Here is a 25337-nt window from a genome sequence, read left to right on the forward strand (position 1 = left end):
TGTGATCCAAAGGAGATGATGTGTTTTGATTTTCTAAGCTTCAATAGAATATGGCTGCTTGGTTTTGGAGCTATTCTGTTTCTGTATTGAAATGTCGGGCATTAATCCAGGTCGGAACGATGACCCCTATTTGATGCTTCAGTCTAATAGATGTTCCAACATCAAATACGGATTGTTGAATGTGTATGATGACTCCAAAAGCATATGCCTTGAGGAGAAAGAACATTTTCAACTTGACGAGTACATTTGTTATACTTCGTAGGCACTCTGAGTTTTGTTCGAAAAGAAAATGACATATGACTCACTCAGCATTATGTGTGAATTGCTGGGCATGGGAATGCTACCCAGTTGCACTACTGTTGAGTTATGTGAATAACAAAAAATCTTAATTCTGCTTCATTGAGGAATAGTACTTGTCGTAGGTTGGATTTATAATTCCCTTTGTGAATCGGGTCCAGTGTTGCTAATCCCCTTGAGAGTCTGTTTATTTTACCTTGCATCACCAGTTGATTTCAAATTCACAGCACAGGGGAAGGTTAGGGAGGAGAGGAAAGGGCACAGGGATGAAGAGTGGAAAAGACGGAGTAAAGAGTGGGGTAGAAGTCGATAGATACCAAGTCTCCCATGCTCCATAGAGTTTACCTGTCCAGTAGAATTCCCTTTCTTGTTATCCAAAGATCACAAATTGACCCTCAGACCTCGAACAGGCTCCAGCTAGTGCAATAAATAAAAATTGAAGCAGCTCTTAATACATATAGGAACATTTCCAGAGGTGGGAACTCCTAGAGAACATAGAACCCTAGGAGCCTGGCCATAAGGTATTGCCACTAGTAATTTGACTTCAAAGGTCAGAACACCACCGCTAGTATTGCAATTTATCCCCTCCTGTGTTATCTTCTGTAGGAATGGTTGGAAAAATCATAGATAAGATACATGGGATAAGAAAGATATAGTGAATTTACCATGTTAGCTTGCCCAGTTATCTGAAATAAAAATGTCAGCAATGGTGTGAACAGCCTGGGGTAACCAGTGCTAGAGCCCCTGCCGCCTAGGATACACTTTAGTGACTGGGGTTGTCCCTACTGCTGACTTCCTCACCTGGAAACCAAAGACACAAAGTTGCAGAAATGAGAACATTGTTGCCCACGTCAAGACCACTGGTGTCAGTAAGAAGGATCAATGAACTCTGAAGATACAGAGGACCCCCCTATCAAAATGTCAGAGAGAGAGATGCCACATTGGAGAGTGTCCTAAAATATTTCTGATACTAGCACCAACCATTTCTGCTCTTTCAATCTAGGAGCAAAGCAGGTGAGAGAATACCTTGCTCAGAGGCCTTATTTGAAGGGAGGCAATGGGACACCCCACCCCCCACCACTGTTATCTAGGATTAAGATGGAGCCTCTCCAAGATACAGCAGGAAGACCTGAAATGATTTCAGTTTCACTGCCCTGTTCGCTAGAACCATAAGAATTAGTGAGATATTTCCCATGGGTCTACAATCGGTGTGACCAGCTGCAGCCAGTGCAAAACTACCACGATGCCTACTGGGGAAAAACTCCATCTTTCTGGAGCTGGAGAGTGGAAGATGTAGGCATCCACAAAGTCAGGGATGTTAGTGAGTCCTGGAATAAATCTCTGCAGGTCCTCGATCCCCTAGTCACCCTGTTTTTATGCCCCTCTCAAGAAGACTTCCTTATAGGCTTCAGTAAGCTATGGAATGCGGTTTGCCCTTTTTGTCACTCCTTTTATGACGCTGGCCATTTCACGCTATTCTTCCAGGGCAGGTTCCTTCCATTAGGACAAACTGCATTGAGTAGATGGGCTGGTGCACAGTCTTCAGACGTCAAGGTGAAATACACCATCTGGCAGCATGAAGACGGTGTAACTTCTTGTGAAGTCACTGGTGGGACACCAGTAACAAACAAAGCCTGAGCTTCCAGTTACACGTACAGTTATAACAGAGTTCATCCTCCTGTGCTTTACAGCTTTTTCCAGGCTTTCTAGAGGGCTGAGGAGTGGCTAGTAGCCAGTCTGGCCCTTCTTATTGCGAGGCCACACCCAGCACAACACAAATTGAGGGGTGAAAGGAAGACCTCTTGGGTCCCATTGCAGAGTTGTACTGGCTGACGGGGAAGCAGATGCATGTTCTTCCAATCCCCACCCCAGCTCGCAAAAGTGTGGCTACAGTAAATAGAAACCTGTAAGTTGTCACATTCAAAGAGAAGCCAATTATAGACATCGAGAAATGCAGCTGTGCGTGAACTATATTAACTAAGCCATTGTACCGACCTGAAGTCCATCCACTATCTTTGACCCACCCAATGCACATGTATAACATCCAGATATCACCCTTGTCCATCATTACTAATCATCGGGCATAGTATTTAGTTATCAGTGGATACAAATTTACAACATGCACAATTGTGTTGAATGGCACAACAAAGTAGCCAAAAGGCACAATGCAAAACCTATGTAAAAGTAAGACCGGTCAAACAGACTTATGCATTTTCCTGCTACACTCACCTGATGCATCTTCTTTTGATTCCGTGATCCATCATTTGTTCTTTAATTGCACCCTTCTCAAATTGACATTTAAGCAGCGCACAGTCTTATGTTTAGGCCCGAGCGGCTAGGGAGCGCTGCAGTGGCAAAGTTGCTGTATGATACCCAGCTTTTGCAGCCACCTCACAACTTATGATTTACCAAGCAAGGACCTATAAACATGCCTTTCCTGACTTGACTTATGTGCAAGCCCACCAGGGTCATGGAATTGATAAAATCACCTTTGGCACCACATCCACCTTGATGAGATGCCGCCCCATGCCCATTTGTATCCAAGGCAAGTTACTGATGCATAATGAGCAGCACTTCTCCTCATCGCCTGTATTGTGGAGGAAAGAGAATAATAACAAAGAGACCCCTGTCTGTTGGAATCAAGGGTTTACTCTATTAAAGAAAAATAAAAACCATGATGAATGTTGTCGGGGTTACTTTATTGTAAGGGCATCTTAAAGGAAAACTGATAAGTTTGGATTCCAGCAATGAAATCTGAATGTGATGAGGGAATATTATTGTGGAAACCGACGGGCAGTTGGAACTGTGTTTCTGCTCAGTTGGATGCTGTACTCTTGTTCTTGATAAAATATTTGGAAAACACACACTTCCAAGTCTACAGTGTGCCTTCTTATAGTGGTGACCAGGAGGACTACCTTCATTGACGGACTGGCGACCGACTGAGGAATCTACACGGAGATCGTCAACAGACCCAGGCACGCAACGCCCATATGGCTCAAAGGGCTTTCCGTCCCCCCACATCCTCCTGTTGTGTGTGTCAGCCCGGGCTGAGGCAGATTTCTGTGCACGCACACAGTTTTTGAGCTGTTGTGGACTGGCTGGTCTGTCTGGCGTCCGTTTTATCGCAGCCACACCCGAGTACTTCACAGGTCTATAAAAGACCGTTTACTTGTTAACAAGGCGTTGTTGTTTTTTTAGGTCTCGCCTAGCTATTGCGTTTACGCAATCGCTATACGAGACTCTAGTAAAGGGGCATTTCAAAGTATTCCCAAAAGTGGATTGCATGGCGAGCACGCGCACAATCGCGTGCATCGTGCCGCCATGCAATCCGTTTGGGGAAGCGCTTCAGCCCACTGGCGCCCTCGGCATCATACTTCAAAGGGTCCACTCCCCCGCCCCGAATGCGCTCCCCCGCCCCGCCAAGCGCGTGCCACACTCCGCCGGGCTTGTCTTGTTGGTTTTGTATTTGGTTTTTAAACCAAATGCTGAATAGATGCCCTGTGGCTACCGTTCCGTTTTCTTCTCTTTCACTATTTCGAGAGATTGCACTGTGCACTTCATTATTTTATGATACCAGTTTTGTTACTCTTGGAACACTATTTGGAGATTTCTTGGAGCTCTGCAGAACTTGCAACTCTTCCGAGCACTTTTTGAATACGGTTTTCAAACTTGTGGCAGAGCGCCACACTGGTTTTCAGTAGCAGACGCAGTTTTGCATGAGCAAGGAGTTATCAATAAAGTTATTCTTTCAATCACATGTCCTTTTAAAATCGCATACGTCATCACGCTAGTACGCTCGTGAGCAGCCGTGAGAAGACGTGGGTTTCATCCACTGCTACACGCTAACAAGAGGTGAGCGCTTAGTCGGTTTGAATAGCATTTTGTTACCACATAATGTATCTTTCGGCAGTAGTATCACCCAAAGTATGACATCGACTTGATGTCTGGTCTTTCTTTTAGATTTGGAGATTACATTCACATACTCCGGTAAGATATTTTGAATACATAGAGCATGGGGTGCTTTCACTTTCGAGTTATCTTAGTGCCATGGCGTCTTTTTTTAGGAAAGGCACGTGGAGTTGGTTTAGGACGCTATAGATGAACCATTCATCACTCGAAATATCGGGCACATCACCATCCCTACATACGTATACTGGAGTATGTGCACAAATACGGTGTGCCAAGTACGTGCTTTTTTTCCTTCTTTTTACAGTTTTTTTTTAGTGCGAACTCGACCGGAAGGTATCAGAGAGCTTGACATGAGCACCAGTTACGTTAAATACATTGATTCATGGTAGACACGGGGAGATGAAGTGATTTGACCAGAATCACAGGATGTTAAGCCGACGCTGAGACTTGAACCTAGTTCCCAACTCCAAAGTCGGCAGCTCTGGCCTCAGTCACTCCTTGAATATATAACGTGTTCTTTGTGTTTGTAATATGCTAATTGAACTCTAGTACACATTCTAAACAAAACATGCAGTTATTCACATAGGGCCAGGCGTATTTCAGTCGGGACGAGTTTATGATGATTTTAAAGTGTCTGTGGCTCAGCTTACGTTTCCTGCTCCTTGGCCACTTCGGACACCAGTTCCACCAAAGGTATATGCACCGTTATTAAACCATAAACGCAAATGCTGCGCGTGACTGCCTGTCACTAGCATCAAAGTGGCCAGAAGCGTTTGAGGTGCTATAATGAAGAAATTAAGTACAATAATCATACATATTTTCAAGAGTTTGAGCTATTGGAATTGTAAATGACAATGCCCTTTATTTAGGTGTTAATTATCAAAACAGATAAATAAAACGCAGTAATTTGCAATGCCAATATCTTAAACTCTCACAAATGCGAGACCTATTGCATTGCAAATGCTTGTCAACTCTTCTTAGAGCTCCCGCATCTCCACGCTGCCTATTGCTGGAAGAATTAGCACCTTCCCCACCTGACATTTGGGTCTAGTTGCGCCTCTGGGCGGACCCCTAAATATATTCTGGACTTTGGCGTTGGAATTCGTGCCTGCTGTGGAGGGCAGTCTGCCAATCATGCCTGCTTTACCGGGACTAATTTGGCTGAGTTGTTTTCAGATTCGGGGCCAAATTGGCAGTGCCGCATTCCGATTCAGTGCACGTGGAGGTGCATGAGCATGCATGTGAAGGCATTACATTTCTGTATTATGCTCGTTCTGCGCATGCCCATTTGGATGCACGCTTATCCTGTGTGCCTGGAAACTGTTGTGCATGTTCTGCCATGCCCATTTGGATGCATACTCCTCCCTAGTGACGCCAGGAAATTTGACGTGCTGGTTTCCTGCTTCGACATCGTGGCTTTGTATTCAACTTTCCTTTGACTGCTTGGACAGCTGTCATTCAACGCCGGACAGGAGCTTATTGGAACTCCTTCAGTCAGGTATTTGGGACTTTGTGCAAAGCTTTGGTGATTCGCACACAAAATATTACTTTTTGATTCAAAACAACTGGTTAATGGGTGGTTTCACACTGATTCGCACACCTTATAATTAAAAAACCTATTTGGTGAGACTACTGTACATGCTAATTGCACCACCAAAAAAGCTTGTCAGCTCAATGGCTGATGAGAGCCTTTGTAAACAGAAGCTGACGAGCTTTTGGAGATTCACCTGTGCACAAGAGAGAGGTACTGAGACCTTAGAGGACTGTGGCAGCTTTCTCAGCAACCCCAGATGAATTTAGTTTTTTATCTCTACTGATGAAGGATTATATCCAGAAACACGTGTCTAGCGATTCACAGCACCAACCTGCACCAACCTTGGTGGAACACTTCAGCAAAAAACCAAGTAAGCATTCAAAGTGAATTGCATTTACCATAATGCTAAGGGGTGAACTGGCTGGGAGTTAAAGCAGTGTGCTCCCATCCCCCTTCTGTTTGAAAAGGCTCCCTTGAGCCATTGAGCTGACGAGCTTTTGGAGACGCACCTGTGCACCAGAGAGGTACTGAGACCTGAGAGGATTGTGGCAGCTTTCCCAGCAACCCCAGATTAATTTAGTTTTTTTATCTCTTCTGATGAAGGATTATATCCAGAAACGCATGTCTAGAGATTCAAAGCACTAACCTGCACCAAACGTGGTGAAACACTTCAGCAAAAAACAAGTAAGCATTCAAAGTGAACTGCATTTACTATAATGCTTAGGGGTGAACTGGCTGGGAGGTGAAGTAGTGTGCTCCCATACCCCTTCTGATACTATCAGATCACGTTGAAACATGAGTTGTGGTACTTAACATCATTCATTACTCCTGAGGGAGCCTTCAGATTTAAGCGCATGCCATTTGGTTTGGCCTCGGCCTCCTCTATATTTCAACGTGTGGTGGAGGCAATGTGCAGAGGTATACCAAATATCAGATACTTGCAGGGAGACATCCTGATATTTGGTCATAACGTGTAATCTAATGATAAATCCCTGGCAATGGTGTTGTCCATATTGAAGGAGAAAGGCATGACATTTAGAGCTGACAAGTGTAAGTTTGCAGTAGATTGTGTTAACTATTTGGGCTACAAAATATCGGCAAACAGTGTGTAACCGAAGGCGAGTTTGGTGAGGGCAATTACTGGGTTCCCTACACCCAACACTAAGGGGCCTATTAGGATGGCGGGCGGATCGCCCCTGCCGGCCCGGCGGGGGCGATCCGCCCGTCATCCATGCCAGAATGATCTCCCGCCATATTAGGATGGCTGGGGGGTCCGCGGCGGACAGGAATACAGTCTGCCGCTTTTCCGCCCATCGACGACTCGACCGGGCGGAAAAGGGGCTTAATATGGTGGCGGTGTCTGCAAGACACCACCATCCATATTAACATGCAGGCGGAGATTGGCGAACGCCTCCATGGAAAATCATGCTATCTTCACTATTGGGGGCCAGTAGCGGGCCCCCAGGATTTTGGGGTGGTGGGGGGTACATTTGCATGGAGAAGGTGGCAGGCACCGCGCGGTGCCTGCCACGTTGTGCATGCAAATGCACTGCATGCATTTTGTACACTGCGGCGGTTGCTCCTTACAGCACTGCCCGCCGCAATGTACAAAATGCGGAAAGCGCCCGCCAGTGCGGCGGGCGCATCCTGATCTGTATGGCGGGACCGCCGCACCTATGGCAGGCGGTCCCTTTAGCCGTTGCAGTGGCGGGCAAACTATGTCTGCCCACCTTTGTAACAGACCCGTAAGTATCATGTACAGTAATTTTTTGGCATGTTGGAATTTTTTTCACAATTTATTCCCAAGTGTGCAGAAAGAACATGCAATTTTAGGACCTAGCTCAAAAAGAATGAGAAATTTGTGTGGAGCAAGGAAATTAATAAAGGGTTTGAGGTAATCGAGATGGAGGTAGCTAATTCCATTCCTTTGAAACCATATGACACATGTTACCCCTCCATTATTGAAGAATGCACTAATCGAGTTGAGTAGTGTCCCTCTAAGCACAGCCAAATTGCAACGAAGTTGCAGGATAAACAATGTTCAAACTCAAAGGTAAATTTACAAGTTGTTCGTTGTTGTCATATTCCTCGTTTTATTCACGGGATATAAAGTTCATCAAAGTAATCAAACCAAGGACTCATAAATATACTCCATGCATTTCGGGTTTTGAATAACCCTTCATCAGGAGTGGTCCTAGGAAAAATACAAAAAGGAGAGATGTGTCGACCTGTTGCGTCATGTAAATAATTAAATTAATGTCTGGTGAGTTAGAAACTAATCAAGAGAAGATCAATAACTGTGAGAAGCCTGAAATAACGGAAGTGACCAGTCAAAAACGGTACCTTATAGAGTGGCGGTTATTGTGAAAAAATAAAACAAGAAATGACGTGATTAAAAACAACGGTGCCGCGGGGACCAAGAAAAAAGTGCTGTTGAAATCAAACGTGTGGAACATAACTAATTTAACCATTAAGCCACAAAGCCGTGCTACTCCCCGGTGCGTTGAAAAGATAAAACCATATGGTGGCAAGACGTACCTGGTAGATTAAATAGTCCGAGTAACCAAAGTTACGACATGCGGTGAAAGTCAGCGTGTATGCCTACAATCCTGCTCCAACGAGTGGGTCAGTTAGTAAACGGTGAAAAGGAAGTGCCTTCAAGTATCAAAGGCAGAGTAATGGAAAGTAAAAAAGGACCGAATGACATCGGAAAAAGGTCAGCCATCTTGTGATTGTGTTCACAGAGTGACAGTGATACTGTATATGCGGTCATTGATAGATAATGATGAATAAAGTAATAACAAAGGTTAAAATGTTTGAAGAATACTGGAAAGAACAGAAGATAAATAAACGATAAACAGCCAAATTAAAAAAGAGGAATTTAAAATGTAAAAAAGGTTTAGCTGAGTTGAAGATGAATAAAGTTAAATGAGAAAAAATAATTTTTTTAAAAAAGATAAAAAAAGATCCAAAGTGAAACGTGATGGAAGAAAGAAAAATAATACACGAAGTAAAGTTGTGAGAAGTTGTGTAAAACAATAACACTGATGAATACAGATAATCGGATAAAGTAAAATAGACACAAAGATCAAAAACGAGTTCAGAAGGCCAGGATGCACAGAGCAATAGTTACAAAAAGCAACTGAGTTCAACGCGGTCATTAAGTCCGTGTGGGACCAAGGCATTCATTTTGTAAATCCATGCTGTTTCTCTCTGTAAAAGATATTTGCGGTTGTCTCTATTTTCTCTAATTGGAACCATTTCACAAACCAAAAATCTCAATTGGCTGATGTTGTGACTCTTGGATAAAAAGTGCATCGCTACTGTTGACTTGATGTTTTTGTTGCGAATATTGCTTTTGTGTTCTGTTAGACGCACTTTTTTATTTTCCTCTCAGTTTTGCCTATGTATACAAGGCCACATGGGCATTTTAGCATGTATACAAGATTCTTTGAGTCACATGTCGCCGTAACGTGTAACTTGATGTTGAAACCTTGTGTGGGATGTTGAGTTAAATTTCCTTTGATAATACTGTTACAATGCCCACAGTTGTGACAAGGTATGGTACCTTTGTGAGTTGAAACTAAATCAATGGTGGGTTGAGAATGCAAAAGTTCCATCAAATTCTTACTCCTCTCATATGCAAAAAGAGGTTTCTCCAGAAATGTATCCTTGAAGTCCGGTTCTATCTGTAGCATTAAAAAAATGTCATCAATGTAACGTAAGAATAATAACGTGTGGTTTCCACTCTATGTTGTTGAGAATGTGGTCAAGTTCAAACTTGTGCATGAACAACTGTGCGTAGCTGGGAGCTGCACAATTGCCCATCGATGTGCCATTCAATTGGAGATAGTACCTGTTGTTGTAACAAAAATAACTGTGATAAAGTGTAAAGTGTAGTAATTCAAGTAAAAATACTTTATGGTCTTCAGAGATGGACGATTGTAACAGAAAAAATTCGATGGCTTCCATGCCGAGGTCATGTGGAATGGAAGTGTATAATGAGGTTACATCAATGGTGCAAAACAAAGTGTTGGTGTCCCATTTAATGTTACTTTCTTGAATGATGTTTAAAAAATGAGTTTTGAACTTGACCACATTCTCAACAACATAGAGTGTAAACCACACATGTTATTATTCTTACGTTACATTGATGACATTTTTTTAATTTGGAAAGGTTCTGAACAACCATTAAAGACCGCGATCGAGGTTCTCAATGGGATCAATGGTCGTTTGAAATTCACGTATAACATTCATAGCGATACCATCAACTATTTGGATGTACTGTTGTACATCAAGGAGGGTCGGATTGAGACTACTCTATACAGGAAGAGCACTGATAGGAACAACTTATTACATTTCTCAAGCTTCCATCAGCCCTCTCTGAAGCAACACTTACCATATTCTCAATTTCTCAGAGTTAAAAGAATCATTTCTGAACCCAAGCAACTGTCACAAGAGAATTTGAACCTGGAAAAACGTTTCACCGATCGTGGATATCCTAAAGAAACTTTGATTTCTACTTTGGAAAGGGTTCAAATTAAATCCAGATCTCAATTGTTAAAGATTTGTGAAACCAAGAAGTCCACGTCACGTTCAGTCATAATCACCAAATTCTCCACAGAGAGTTTTAACATCCGGAAAATCATTTTGAAACACTGGCCAACGCTACAGATAGAATCGGACTTCAAGGATACATTTATGGAGAAACCTCTTTTTGCATATGAGAGGAGTAAGAATTTGATGGAACTTTTGCATTCTCAACCCACCATTGATTTAGTTTCGACTCACAAAGTACCATACCTTGTCACAACTGTGGGCATTGTAACAGTATTATCAAAGGAAATTTAACTCCACATCCCACACAAGGTTTCAACATCAAGTTACACGTTACGGCGACATGTGACTCAAAGAATCTTGTATACATGCTAAAATGCCCATGTCGCCTTGTATACATAGGCAAAACTGAGAGGAAAATAAAAGTGCGTCTAACAGAACACAAAAGCAATATTCGCAACAAAAACATCAAGTCAGAGCGCGCACCCAAGATGGCCGCGTAGGTGCGAGGCTCCCGAGGACCTCCGCGACCTCCTGCATAAATCCTGACCGAATCCTGTCCTAGATGAGGGGACTGTGTTTCTGAACTCGAGCTGAGGTGACGCCCGTTTTCCGTTTTCAATTCGGACCTCGGACACCGGCGGGAGCACCGATTAAGGTTTGCGGCCTTCTCCACGCCGGCCCCCCGTACTGGAGTTGTGGGGCGATCCGGCGACAAAGTGAATAACAGCGGCGGGCAAGGCTGGGCGACTCGCGCACCCCGCACTTTCACTTTCGCTTTTGCGCCCTCCTTGCTGCCAGGCGAGGTAGGGTCGCGAGGCGGTGTGCGGTGGTGTGGCCTGGTTGGGGTGCCCTGCCGGCCCGCCGGCTGCGGTCCGTCCTGTGGAGCGGTGGTCGCCCCCCCCCGGAGCCCTTGAACGGGATTGTCTACCCCCTTCTTGAGGAGCTTGGCTCGATTTGGGACCGCGACCATGGCCACAAAACAAGATGGCGACCGGGCTAAGGTGAAGTCGACCCGTCGTGGCGCGGCCCATCAATCCAACAATATGGACCGCTACACCCTCCAGAAGGGATCTCCAGAGGCGCTGCGTAGATCCCCTACGGGCCCGACTGACGCTTCTGCTCTACCCACGGACCTGACCCTCCGAGATGTCATGGGCGCCATCGCCGAGATGAAGGCCTCGGTGGACCAGCGCTTTGACACTCTGGCGCAGAAGATCGACTCGGTCCTCGTGGACGTGGGCCTCGTGAGAGCCGATCTCTCCAAAACAAATGACCGGGTCGATTCTTTGGCCCACTCTACTTCGGGCCTCACATCCGACGTGGCGGCCCTCCAACAGGAGGTGCGCAGGCTTGGCCAGGCGAGCGCCATGATGCATCGTAGACTGGAGGATTCTGAGGGTCGGGCCCGGAGGAATAATGTCCGCATTATCGGGGTGCCGGAGGGACGCGAGGCAGAGGCAGCGGATCTGTTCGTGGAGGAATTGGTCCTCACCCATCTCCAGCCTCGGGGGCTGCGTAAATTTTTTGCAGTGGAACGTGCCCACAGGGTCCCCGGGGGTAGGCCTAAGGTCGGAGCCCCTCCGAGGCCTCTCATCGCCCGGATTTTCAATTTTCGGGACAGGGACGCTATCCTGCAGACCTCCAGGCTACAAGGGCCGGTCAGACTGGACAATATGGATATCAATTTCTATCCTGACTTTACTCCGGCGGTCCAAAAGCAGCGACTGAGTTTTCTCGGTGTCAAACGTCGCCTACGGGACCTGAATATCAAATATGCGATGCTTTTTCCGGCTAAGCTGAGGGTGGAGGTGGATGGCCGCACGCACTTTTTTGATCGTCCCGAGGCGGCCGGGGACTGGCTGGACACTCTGCCCGGAGATCGGGGCCGGGGAGGTGGGGGGGGAAGCGGTTGGTGGGGAGGATCAGGACTGAGGGACTAATGGTAGGCCTTGCTCTGGACTGTGTTATTGTCACCATTGACTGTTAGGGTAAGTTCCCCTCCTGCGGAGGTCGTGTGGAGTCTCTTGGGGGATCTCCCTCCTCCTCTGGGGGACTAGTTAGTTTTCTTTCCATGGGGCGACAGGCACACTGCACTTTGGGGGGGCTGTTTGGGCTCATGCAGGGGTGCAGGGTGGGGGGAGTTCTGTTGGGATGGGTGGGTTGGGGTGGGGTGTGGTTCGTTTCTACCGCAAGGCAAACCCTTTATTGTATTGGTTTTTTTGAGATGCTCTCGGGGGGACTAATGATGGCTTCTGTACGTGATGGGGGGTAGGGACCTGGCTTTGCTGTCCTGGAACGTTAACGGACTGGGTGATAGGATTAAGTGGGGTGTGGTCCTGCAATATCTGAAACGGATTTCGCCTGATGTGGTCTTTTTGCAGGAGACACACCTCATTGGTAACTCCTATTGTGCCATGAATAGACGTGGTTATCGTTTGGTGGCCCACTCGGGCTTCACATCGGGCTCGCGAGGGGTGGGCATTATGGTCAAGACCTCGCTCCCGCTAGAAATAGACTAGGTGCGCCATGATGAGAGGGGACGCTACACTGTCTTGGTGGGGAGAATGGAGGGCAGGGTAGTCGTCTTTGTCTCAGTGTACGTCCCACCGGGGTTACAGTCCACCACCTTTGCGGACCTGGGACGCCTCCTGCTTGACCTACCGGGGGGGCTTCTGGTGGTTGGGGGGGACTTCAATGCGGTGGCTTCTGGGACTCTGGATCGTTATCCCCCTAGGGACCTCCCCCGGGCACAAGCGTGGCTGTCTGGCCTTTTGGACACGCTGGGATTGGTGGACTGCTGGCGTCTAAAGCACCCCGCTCAGCTGCAGTACACCTTCCATTCGGGGGCCCATGGTAGCCTTTCGCGGCTTGATTATGTCCTTGTTCCTGCGGCCTATGCCGGGAGAGTGGGGGAGGTGCGCCACCTGGCGCGGGGTATTTCAGATCATTCCCCACTCCTGTTGCACTTTGATGTCTTCCCGAGGGGGGAGGGCAGGGTAGCTCCAATCAATGCCTGGTACCTGCGCGATCCCACTATTCGTGCTGATTTGATTAAATCCTTGCAACGGTACTTTGAGGAGAATGTGGGGTCTGTCCCGTCTGCCATTTCCCTGTGGGAGGCTTTCAAGACTGTGCTTAGAGGGGAGGCCCTCTCCCTTATTTCCCATGCCCGGAGGCGCGCACAGGAGGAGGTGACCCGAGTGGAGGCCGAAATCACTGAACTGGAGGGTGGTCTGGGGAGTGGGGTGACTGACGCTGCGCTGCACGTTTTACACCTTAAGCAGGCGGCCTATAGGTCCCTCGTCACGGAGGCGGCCAGGGGCCTCAGCAGAGAGCAACAGGGGCGATTGTATGATGTGGGTGATAAGGCTGGTAAGTTGATTGCGTGGTTGGATAAGAGGGAGAGAGCTAGTCGTGTGGTCCCGCTGATTGAAAGAATGGATGGTGTACGTGTCACTGAGCCGGAAGGCATTGTCTCCTGCTTCGCGGATTATTTCCGCGAGGTATATTCCCCGGTTTCTCCCTGCCCGGAGGAGGATTCCCATGCCCTGCTGCGTGACATCGCGCTGCCCTCCCTCTCAATGGAGGACAGGGAATTGATGGATGCCGCCCCCACCTCGGACTAAATTGCCCTCGCCATCCGCTCGGTCGCTTCTGGCAAGGCCATGGGCCCGAACGGCATTCCTATCGAGCTGTATAAATTTCAACCGGACGTACTGGCACCTCACCTCCGCGCTATGTTCCTTGCGGCTCACTCGCGGGGCTCCCTCCCGCCGGACCAGCGTCTGGCTACCATCGTGGTTCTCCACAAGGAGGGTAGACCGCGGGACCGGGTTACATCCTACCGGCCTATCTCGCTTTTAAACGCGGAGCCTAAAATCCTCGCCAAGGTGCTCGCTAACCGGCTGGTCGGCGTGGTGGGAGATTTGGTCCACCAGGACCAGTCCGGCTTCATTCCCCATCGCAATACGGCCCTTAATCTGCGGCGCTTGCACGGGGTGCTCGCGCGTGTTCCGTTCGTGCGGGAGCCGGCCGTCTTGGCATCCCTGGACGCCACCATGGCGTTCGACACGCTCGAGTGGCCCTACATCTGGGCGATGTTGTCGAAATTCGGATTTGGCCCAGGATTCATCAGTTGGGTCAAATTGTTGTACTCGGACCCATTGACACAGGTGGTGGTGAATGGTCGAGTCTCGGCCCCATTCGTGCTGGGACGGGGCACACGACAGGGTTGTCCCCTGTCGCCGCTCCTTTTTGCATTGGCCATGGAACCCCTGGCGGAGTGGCTGCGGTGGCACCCTTCTATCCGAGGTCTCCGTTGGACCCCCGAGTATGAGGACCGCGTGTCCCTCTACGCTGACGATATCCTTTTGTACCTAGCCTCCCCGCGCAAATCACTGTTTGTCCTGGTCGATGTTCTGCGCTCCTTTGGCCGAAATTCTGGCCTTTTCATCAACTGGGCTAAATCCTGTGTCTATGTGCTTTCCGGGGAGGCTCCTGTCCTCCCTCGGGGCTGTCCGATCCAGATTGCCTCGCAGGGATTTCGATACCTGGGGGTCTATATCACGCTGGACCCGGTGGCCCGCTACGAGCGAAACTTGCTTCCCCCCCTCCAGCGCTTGAAGGAGGACGTCGCGCGCTGGCGGCGCTTGCCGCTTTCGCCGCTCGGCCGGGCGGCATTGTTCAAGATGATGTCATTGCCGCGCTTTTTGTACGCCCTCCAGAACACTATGGACTTGGTCCCGGCGCGCTACTTCCGTGAGGTGGAAAGCTTACAGCGCCGTCTGTTTTGGGACGGGAGGCCGCGTATAGCCCTGGCAAAATTGACGCTCCTGTGGTACGACGGAGGGATTGCCCTCCCGGATATTAAGCGGTATTACTGGGCCTCCCAGTTAGCTGCAATTAATCACGGCTTCTATGGGCCCGCCTTAAACCCGGCATTTGAAATGGACAAAATGCTCCTGCCCGGTGGCGACTACAATCGAGCGCTCTACACTAGCGTGCCCGATTCCCGCTTGACGGGACCCACGCGTGTCATGGTGCGAGTATGGCACGCGGCTAATGCAGCTATGGGATGGAAGGACCGTTTGACCCGGGCGTCACCGTTGTATGCGTCGGAGAGGCTTGGCTCTTTGTGGACCTCGAAGGGCTTCGAGAGGTGGGACATGATAGGCATCAGTACAGTGGGAGATCTCTGGACGAGGGGAGGATTCAAGACATTCGAGACGCTGCAGGCGGAGTTTCAGCTGCAGGGCAGTGAATACTTTCGCTACCTGCAGGTCCGTCACGCACTGGGTTCCGTCTTCCCAGACGTGGCCTCCATCCCGGAGTCCTCCCCCCTGGAGGATAGACTGCTAGATGGCCACGTTCCGGACAGCACGATCTCCCTCATTTATAAGAAATTGATAAATGACCGCTTGGGCTTACTGACTGGCCTCCGCGAGGCTTGGGTTGCCGATGGGCTGGAGTTGGACGACGAGGACTGGATTTCCGCGGTGGCCTCTCCGAAGGAGGTGGCCATCCCGGCTCGCCTTCGCTTCGTCCAGCTTAAGATACTCCACCGGGTGTATATGACGGGGCCAAGGCTTCAGCGTATGGGCTATGCCGAGGATGGATTGTGTAAGCGTGGGTGTGGTGCTTTGGCGACTTTTTTACATATTCTGTGGGAGTGTCCGAGGGTGGAGCGCTTCTGGCGTGGTGTGCATGAGGTCCTGCGAGCGGTTACACATGTCGCGCTGTTGCCTGAAGCGAGGAGATGCCTGCTGAATGTGTGGGAACCGACTGATTACTCGGTTCCGCAGACGCGATGGGTGACTCTGGGATATATGATAGCTAAACGTGACATTGCTCAGCTGTGGGGATCTCAGAGGCCCCCGGCGGTGTCGGCTTGGAAAGAACATATGGATTGGTGCATGTTCCGAGAAAAGGTGGTATATGTGGCGCGGGGTAAGCCTGGGGCATGGGTGAAGATATGGGGCCCCTGGAACGCTTACCGCGGGAGTATTTGCGAGCCGCCGTTGTTGCCTCCTGCGTCACCAGCTCCATCCCCATAGTTGACCCCCTCCCTCAGCCCTGGGCACATTGTTCTCCCAGTCCTGGATCAGTTTCCCTCCCCCCCTCTGGCTTTCTTTAGATGGTTGGGGTTCCCCACTTGAGGAGCACATGTCGTCATTTTTGATCGTGGGTTGCCTTGCGGGTGTGGTTTTATGTTGTTGTGTTGTAAAAAACGAAACCGTATTGTGGGTTCAGAGCTATGTGGCCCACGTTGTTGATACCTCCTGCTTTATCGTCTATGCAAAGCCAAGTGCCTTATTAGTCTGTATGTCATGTGCTTCTGTCACTTTAGCGGCCGGCCGGAAGGTTGTAGGCCCATACTTGTATATATTTGAGATTGCAATAAACGGTTTCAAAAAAAAAAAAAAAAAACATCAAGTCAACAGTAGCGATGCACTTTTTATCCAAGAGTCACAACATCAGCCAATTGAGATTTTTGGTTTGTGAAATGGTTCCAATTAGAGAAAATAGAGACAACCGCAAATATCTTTTACAGAGAGAAACAGCATGGATTTACAAAATGAATGCCTTGGTCCCACACGGACTTAATGACCGCGTTGAACTCAGTTGCTTTTTGTAACTATTGCTCTGTGCATCCTGGCCTTCTGAACTCGTTTTTGATCTTTGTGTCTATTTTACTTTATCCGATAATCTGTATTCATCAGTGTTATTGTTTTACACAACTTCTCACAACTTTACTTCGTGTATTATTTTTCTTTCTTCCATCACGTTTCACTTTGGATCTTTTTTTATCTTTTTTTAAAAAATTCTTTTTTCTCATTTAACTTTATTCGTCTTCAACTCAGCTAAACCTTTTTTACATTTTAAATTCCTCTTTTTTAATTTGGCTGTTTATCGTTTATTTATCTTCTGTTCTTTCCAGTATTCTTCAAACATTTTAACCTTTGTTATTACTTTATTCATCATTATCTATCAATGACCGCATATACAGTATCACTGTCACTCTGTGAACACAATCACAAGATGGCTGACCTTTTTCCGATGTCATTCGGTCCTTTTTTACTTTCCATTACTCTGCCTTTGATACTTGAAGGCACTTCCTTTTCACCGTTTACTAACTGACCCACTCGTTGGAGCAGGATTGTAGGCATACACGCTGACTTTCACCGCATGTCGTAACTTTGGTTACTCGGACTATTTAATCTACCAGGTACGTCTTGCCACCATATGGTTTTATCTTTTTAACGCACCGGGGAGTAGCACGGCTTTGTGGCTTAATGGTTAAATTAGTTATGTTCCACATGTTTGATTTCAACAGCACTTTTTTCTTGGTCCCCGCGGCACCGTTGTTTTTAATCACGTCATTTCTTGTTTTATTTTTTCACAATAACCGCCACTCTATAAGGTACCGTTTTTGACTGGTCACTTCTGTTATTTCAGGCTTCTCACAGTTATTGATCTTCTCTTGATTAGTTTCTAACTCACCAGACATTCATTTAATTATTTACATGACGCAACAGGTCGACACATCTCTCCTTTTTGTATTTTTCCTAGGACCACTCCTGATGAAGGGTTATTCAAAACCCGAAATGCATTGAGTATATTTATGAGTCCTTGGTTTGATTACTTTGATGAACTTTATATCCCGTGAATAAAACGAGGAATATGACAACAACGAACAACTTGTAAATTTACCTTTGAGTTTGAACATTGTTTATCCTGCAACTTCGTTGCAATTTGGCTGTGCTTAGAGGGACACTACTCCACTCGATTAGTGCATTCTTCATTTGTCTACACGTCCTGGTTTAGGTGACGTTCACCTCTAAGGCACGCTTCATCCTGTATACATTTGTACAAATCCAGGTGTACATGGTTTTCTACATATTGTACCCCTCCATTATTGTCACAGCTGCTAGCCAGCATGGTTTGGGTGCTGTTTTATTACAGACTCGTGGAGGAAAGGACAAAATGGTTGCTTTTGTTTCTTGTGCCCTAAGGGGCACTGAAAGTTCCTATTCAGTCATAGAGCGGGAAGTTCTAGCCTGTTGGTGGGGGGTTAACAACTTTAAGAACTACTTGTGGGTTGTGGAATACACCATTAGAATGGATCATAAACCCTTAATAAATCTCTTTACAACCAAGGGAGGTTTTTTTTGCGATGCTGCGTATAGCTATATGCCAATTTAGGCTACAAGAATTCCAGTATAGAGTGGAATAGGAATACATTCTGGGTGCTTGGAACACATTTGCGGATTGTTTATCCTGTTTACCCTTGTGAGACTGCGACAATGTGGTGGAGGAAGATGGAGGAGATTTTAGTATGGTTGGTGCGGTTTGCAATCTTACAAATGGTTGTATCTCAGAAAGTGAGTGGAGGTCTGCTCTTGAGGCAACAAAATCCTGCAGGATATTAGGAGTTTGATTGGCAAGGATTGGCATAAGTCCCTTATGCATATTGATGGCTTTAAACGTGCGTTTTCTGAATTAAACATATCCAACGGCATTCTAAGAATGAGTGATGCATTGATTGTACCTAGTGGACTTCGTAACGAAGTATTGGAGCGAGCGCCCTTCTCAAAAACTGTGAGCCTGCTACCAAGTTAATTTGTCAATGGATGGGTGTGTCCAAGGTGGAAAGGAATTTGTCATCAGTAACGTTGGAACGTGAAATAGTACAAAATAAGTATGCTAGTTCCATATAACCAGAGAGAACACATACCTCACTTATTAAACCAGGTGATGTGGCCAGAGTACGGCTACCAGTCCTTATGAAAAGGGTCAGTACAAATGATCTCAACCAAAGACAGTTATGCTGGTCAAGGATCGAGTGGTCATGTTAGAGCATAACTAGTGGTGAAACAAAGAGAGGTTGTCTCCCCAGTGGGGTAGGGGTGATTGTGAGAGCGGGGATAGTGTTCATCTTGAAAAGACAAGAACCTTGAGGACAACTTGTGAGAGACCACCCATAAAACTGAGGGACTGTGTAATCTTCCCTGTTTTCCATAATCTATTTGATATATATGCATTTAGTTGTTCCAATGAAGTTTACTGTTTTTTGGTTTTTTTTTGTTTTGTTTTGGGAAAGGTTGTGAAGAGGAGAGATGTGTTGGGTTTGGATTTTAGAAATGGAATCCGAATGTGATGAGGGAATGTTATTGTGGAAACTGACCGGCAGTTGGAACTGCGTTTCTGTTGGTCGATCGCTGTACTCTCGATCTTAATAAAATATTTGGAAAACACACACACCTCAGAGTCTGCAGTGTGCTTCCTCATACAGACCTTACATGGTAGTCTGTATTAACAAGGTTTGATGTAATTTGACAGCAGATCCCAGTCACATAAAAGCAAAGAAATCATTGAGAAAACAAGACTAGGAGTAACGTACATTTTACTAATCTGAATCAAGATGAAACACCTTCACATTCTGGTATATGGTTCAGCCGAATGTGGGTCAAAACAGTATACCTTAAGCCACTTGTATAAATTGGGCAGATAGTTTATTCTGTCTTACATTCCCCTTTTTCTCTCGTATGACCATAAAAAAACTAAGGTGAAATATTTCATCTCTAAAACGAGCTTCCCTATAAGTTATTTCTCAATCCCCAAATATCTCCTCTCCGAGTGGGAATGGGTGTCACTAAGTAAAGCTACTCATGAGCAAATTCATTGGTTTGTTCTCCAAGATGCTATAGGTAAATTAAGTATTTGTAGAGACTTCGAGTTTGTAAAGCTTTAGTACAACAAAAGCGTTAGTAAAGCAGTCTATGTCAGTGGAGATCCAGACATCTGAGGGGGAATGAAAATACTGAAGCTATATGATCCAGGCCCTACTCATTAATCAATTGAAGACCAAGGAAAGGTTTGAGGATGTGTGGGCAATAGAATGATCAGTTGTTTCAGACAATTGGTACAAATAGCCAGCCTGCACTGGTAACGTTTGGCTGAAGCGTGCCTTTGATTTCTCCTGATATCTATCCAAGGGGATATTGATTTCACTGTCGATGTCTACCCTTGAGAAGGCTTCGTCTGCATTCAGTTAAGGGCAGTACATGCCACTCCAATCCTCCTTTTCCTAGCCTTTCAAAATTTGATTAATTTGTGCGTAGTTAATCTTGTTGAACAGAGTCCATGTGGTCTGTAGTCACTCTGTTTAGATAAAGTCACTGTGTTTGGATAGTGACAATCTGTCTGTCCATTGCATTGCTTAGTAAAGGTTTGTATCAGACGATGGTTTGAATAAAGAAGGCACATACGTACTGCCATTGCCAGATGTTTCCTGCACATCTTCTTCAAATCATCTTTAGTGAACTTTGGGGGTGGGTGGGACCATTTGTAAGCTGCAGCATACAGATCCCCCATCTTAACAACACTTCATGCTCTCCATTCACCTGCCACCACTGAACCATCATGACTCCCAATTTACAAAAAAAAAATTTTTTAAATTGAAAACATACTTTACCATTATTCTGTATGCATGCTTCCTTTTAGACACTGTCATCACGTGTGTGAGGAATGCAAATCGAAAGATGCAACAAATGAAAATAAAACCACTCAGCCTTCGTCGTCTTAATACCATGCAGGTAAGATGAGCACAAACGTTTAATAATCAGAAAAGAGGATAACCCCATTCTTTCCCTGAATGTGCGTATGAGGGTCTTGTTGATTTCATCATACACTGCTGGTAAGTCTGGGAGGGTGAGTAGGCACGAGCCACCCTTTCTCCGTGTGAAAATGCGTTGTCAACAATTTTAAGTCCAGTGTTTTTTCTGCGCTACACTCTGATCTGAATCCGGACTGTAGCTCATCTGATACGTTGCAATCTTCAACTAATAAAATTTGAGCGGCAATACAACTTGATAGGATTTTGACTTAAAAATGAGTAATACGTTACTGGATGAAAGTTATTTGTCTTCACGCCTTAGTGGAGTGGGTGTCCTGGGACCCGCCCCTCATTCAATAAAGTGGTGTTGGTAATCGGTCTCTTTCAATATTGAATGAGAAATAGGGTGATCTTTAATGTGGTAGCAGTATTGGATTATTGTAGTGAGGATATGGTCTGGTGTTCATTTTAGTTTTAACAAGTTCTCTTTTAGCAATTACAGTGAATTATTCTAGAACAATTTGCTTTTTGCAGCTAGAGTGAATAGGGGTCCATCCACTTTTGGGTGGAAAAGGGAACGTTCAAGCTTTCATATCCTACTGGAAACAATTCTGAGAGCTCTTTAATCCTTTCCTTTGTTTTCTTGATATCCGGAGTGGAAATAAGTTTAGTGTCTTGTTTAACAAGGACAAAAAGAAATGGGAAGAACTGTGTTTCAACCATATTAGAATAGCTGGGTTTTCCCCAGCTATGAGAGCTTGTGCTTGTAGGTGTTTGAATACACTTGTAGTAGCACTTAATTGAGTGAGTATTCATCTGAAGAGATCTTGGGATCATCCAGGTGGAGGAGAATAGATTCTGTCATTGCCTGTTGGGGGTTCCCCCCTTGATACCAAATTTCCCTCTGCACTAGGAATTAGGCCTGGGGTATGTACAATACAGTCCATTAACACAGCCCCCTTAGTCCTCTGGTGCTCAATCTGGGCGAATAAGGAAGCTGAGCTCAATCGGGCTGTCATAAGAGATTGCCTCTCCTGTAGCCATGAAATGAACAGAGCACGGCTGAAACACGTCAGACACTTTCTCGACCCTGGGTTGCACACACTTGTTCGAGAATCCTGATATTATTACAAAAAAAGATAAAAACTGGTCCCAGGACAATTCATCAAGCATAGACCTGCTTCTAGGGAGGCCGTGGAGGTGGCGAAACCAGTTGTGAGAGATTATTGTATAATCCAGATGTCACCCTATTTACTGTATGTGAAGGATGTGTAGGAGCGAACAGCACTGGCCCGATTTAGACTGGGTTTGAATCACTGGTTGCTATGTTTTCCACAAGGAAATACTCTTTTGCAGACATAGACATTTGTCCACGGGATGCGACAATCAACTCCGTCTTTATTGCACTTAGTTTATTTCTGTTATTATTACTTCGCTTACACAAGGAGATTTGTATTGCCATTGTTGCGTAGGTGCATGTTTACTAAATACAAAGTTGACTTGCTCTTCTTCCAGCAACTCAATGATTATGACATTTTCTATTCTGTCGATTGCGTTTTTTAAGTGTATTTTAGCTCAGAGAAGAGAATTTTGTTTTAATTGATTCCATATTGAGCACAGCTGCACTTTGTTTTTGGTTTTCCATATATTGTTTTAAATCGACCAATGCACTTCTGTTTTTTTTTTTTTTTTTTTTTTTTAGAAAAAGCATTCTAAATGTATTACACTCCAGGTGGTTTTCGTATGCTCTTAATATGGTAATATATGGTCTTATAAGAATGTTGTATGTTGTATTACGTTTTTATAGTGTGCTTCTGCTATGTGCTTATCTTTTATGATCTACTTGGTCCGATCGAATAAAGATCGCTGAACTTCTTGAGTCCGTATTAAAGGGCACACCTATGCTGCCTGCTAGTTGCACTGACCTAGGAAAATACCCTCCGAGGCAGGTCTTAAATAGGATGGATGAGGTTACCACAATGCCCAGATGATGCGGGATCTATAGTTTCAGGTTACTAAGGCACGGCCAGTTCCTCTAATTATAGTCCTAAACATCTTGAAGGCAATGTAGCCCTTACTTTTGCTCCATAAATCCCTCCTGCAGCATTAGATATAACTGGCTGTTGCCTGCATATTGTAATGTTCAGCGCTGTGGTATTCCAGCCAGCATGGCCAAGTATATACTAATGAGGTTTAGTGAACGGTCTGACATTCGCGGGGTCCACAAAGTTGATGTGGGGTACTTCAGAAAAGAAGGGGTCAAAATTGCCCTACTTGGACCAGCCAGTGAAAACAAGGAGACTCTTCCCATCTTTTACAGCACCACTGCATAGCATTAGATGCTTGAAACCTTTTGTTTATAATACAACTTTAATCCTTTGTGAAGAGGAAGGTTATTGAAATGTAGCATTGTGTTTATTGAGATGTCTTATAAATCATTTCTATTTCTAACTGTTCTTTTATTTTATCAGATGAGGACTTTGCTGGAAAAAGGAGCACGAAGAGAAGATGCAGCATTCTGCTGTAATAGCCTTTTCAAATAAAGTATTTTTTTATTTCTTAATCATGAATAGTGCACTATTAGGAGGTTTTGGACAGAAAATAAACTATTATGAAAAATATTGTACAATAAAGTTTTTTGAAGTAACTGCCTTTTAGTGGTGCCTCTTTTCTAACTGCATTGCACGATCTTACTGTAAACCTTCACAATGCCCTCTTGTGTCATGTAACTTTATGAACTTCTCTTCAAATGATAATTCACATAAGATATTTGAAAACCGAAAGTATTCATCTGTTCCACGAACATTTTGATGTCTATTGTTCGTGTGAATCCCTTGGAACATGTAAAGATTTTTGAAAACTAACCATATTTAAGCAGTGACGTCGTCAGCCGTCCTCTTTAAAAGCTAGAGCAGGGGTGAGGAAATTGCATATGGACTCTACGAGACCGGTAAACTGCATGCCACTTGAATATTAATCTGTAATTTATGGGCCTCTTCTGTCTGACAGTCTGCAGACAATAAATTATAAATCTCCATGTGAGCAAATCCATACCAGAGCTGGGGGTAGGGATGCAGGGCTGCAATACACCAAGTACTGTGACTGCAGAGAAAAGAAATGATGAACATGAGTGACAACAGAGATAAAGACAAACAAGCAACAAGCTTGAGATAGACAGGTAAGAAGGAAATAGTAAGTAGTGAAGAAAAGAAAGATCGAAAAGAGAAGGAAAGTAGGGAAGGAAGGGTGAAAGCAGGAAAAGAAATGTGAGAGAAAGAAGGCAGAGGTAACCAAATGGGAAAAAGGATGGGTAAAAGATAGGAGGAATTGTGAAGTGAAGCAAAACTAAAAGGATGTAAGCCTGAAAGGGACAGAACAGAGAATAGATGGATGAAAGGAGACAAAAATAAGGTGGGTGAAAGGATTGCAGGCTGGGTTAAAGAAGGGATGGGTGAAAAGATGGATCAGAGAAGCTAAGAACAGGCGGGTGACAAGATGGATGTAAGAAGAAATATAGACTAGTCTGAAAGGATGGATGGAAGGGAGAAAATATAAATGGGTGAGTTGGCAGTTAAAGGGGAAGTTGGCTGGATTGATGAATAGAAGGATGGAAAGATCGATGGCTGGAAGAGTGTAAAGTAGAATAGGTAAGCAGATGTCAGGAGGGATTGATAGATGGAAGGGGAAAGATATATGGATAGTTAGAATGAAAAATTTGAAGTTTGAAAGGTACTTTTCAGAGTGGGTCAGGGTCACTCCATTCTCTTGCTTAGTACAATTAGACATATAGTTGCTAGTGGGGGATGTTACATGTTTTGGGCTACTCCCTCGTTTTTAACACTGAAAAAGGCCATTTCAATGGTCATTATAGCAATTCAATCCGTTAGTCGAGTTCAGTCCTCTTACCCTCTTCTCAATGTGTCCCAAAACATGGCTCACAGGCACAAGTGATGGAAAGCCCACTCACTCTAGACATCCAAGACCCATTAGCTGGCCAATCCCCCTACAATGCACAGCCTCCACCTTGTACAGATGTTTTCATGGAAAGCCATCTCTTTGCAGACACCCAAGCCCAATTAGGTGATCAAGCCTCTACTGTACACAGCCTTTGCCTTCTACAGGACCTTTTACGCACAGGTGATGTCATGCTCAATGAGTGAGATGCAGATGTCCAAGTCCTTACAACACACAGCCTTCGCTTTGTACAGCAGTCTTCATGGACAGCCCAGTCACACCAAACACCCAAGCCACATTGGGTGGCCAGGCCCTACTATACAAAGTCTCTGCCCTGGACTGGACTAGTCAAGGGTTGAATATCACACTCATTTCTATTAATATCTTCTGTACGGTTTCTCTTCTGGTTCGTTCATACTTCTGGATTCCAGGCATCGTCAGAAAGGAACACGACCCTCAGAAACAGAA

The 25337-nt window shown here is 45.6% G+C and overlaps 1 protein-coding gene across 2 annotated transcripts in view; it reads left to right on the top strand.

Annotated features, from left to right (window-relative positions):
- The window catches only part of OCIAD2 (OCIA domain containing 2), a 108902-nt gene extending 85340 nt beyond the window's left edge, over nt 1-23562 (top strand). For both annotated transcript variants that reach the window (XM_085642113.1, XM_085642114.1), the window contains 2 exons: nt 20804-20895; nt 23387-23562. In XM_085642113.1, coding sequence (XP_085498239.1) covers nt 20804-20885 — 82 coding nt within the window. In that variant the 3' untranslated portion in view covers nt 20886-20895; nt 23387-23562. The remainder of the gene's footprint in view (nt 1-20803; nt 20896-23386) is intronic.
- Nucleotides 23563-25337: the final 1775 nt, after the last annotated feature.

The sequence above is a fragment of the Triturus cristatus genome, chromosome 2_2 (genome assembly GCF_964204655.1).
Source record: "Triturus cristatus chromosome 2_2, aTriCri1.1, whole genome shotgun sequence".
Lineage (NCBI taxonomy): Eukaryota > Metazoa > Chordata > Amphibia > Caudata > Salamandridae > Triturus > Triturus cristatus.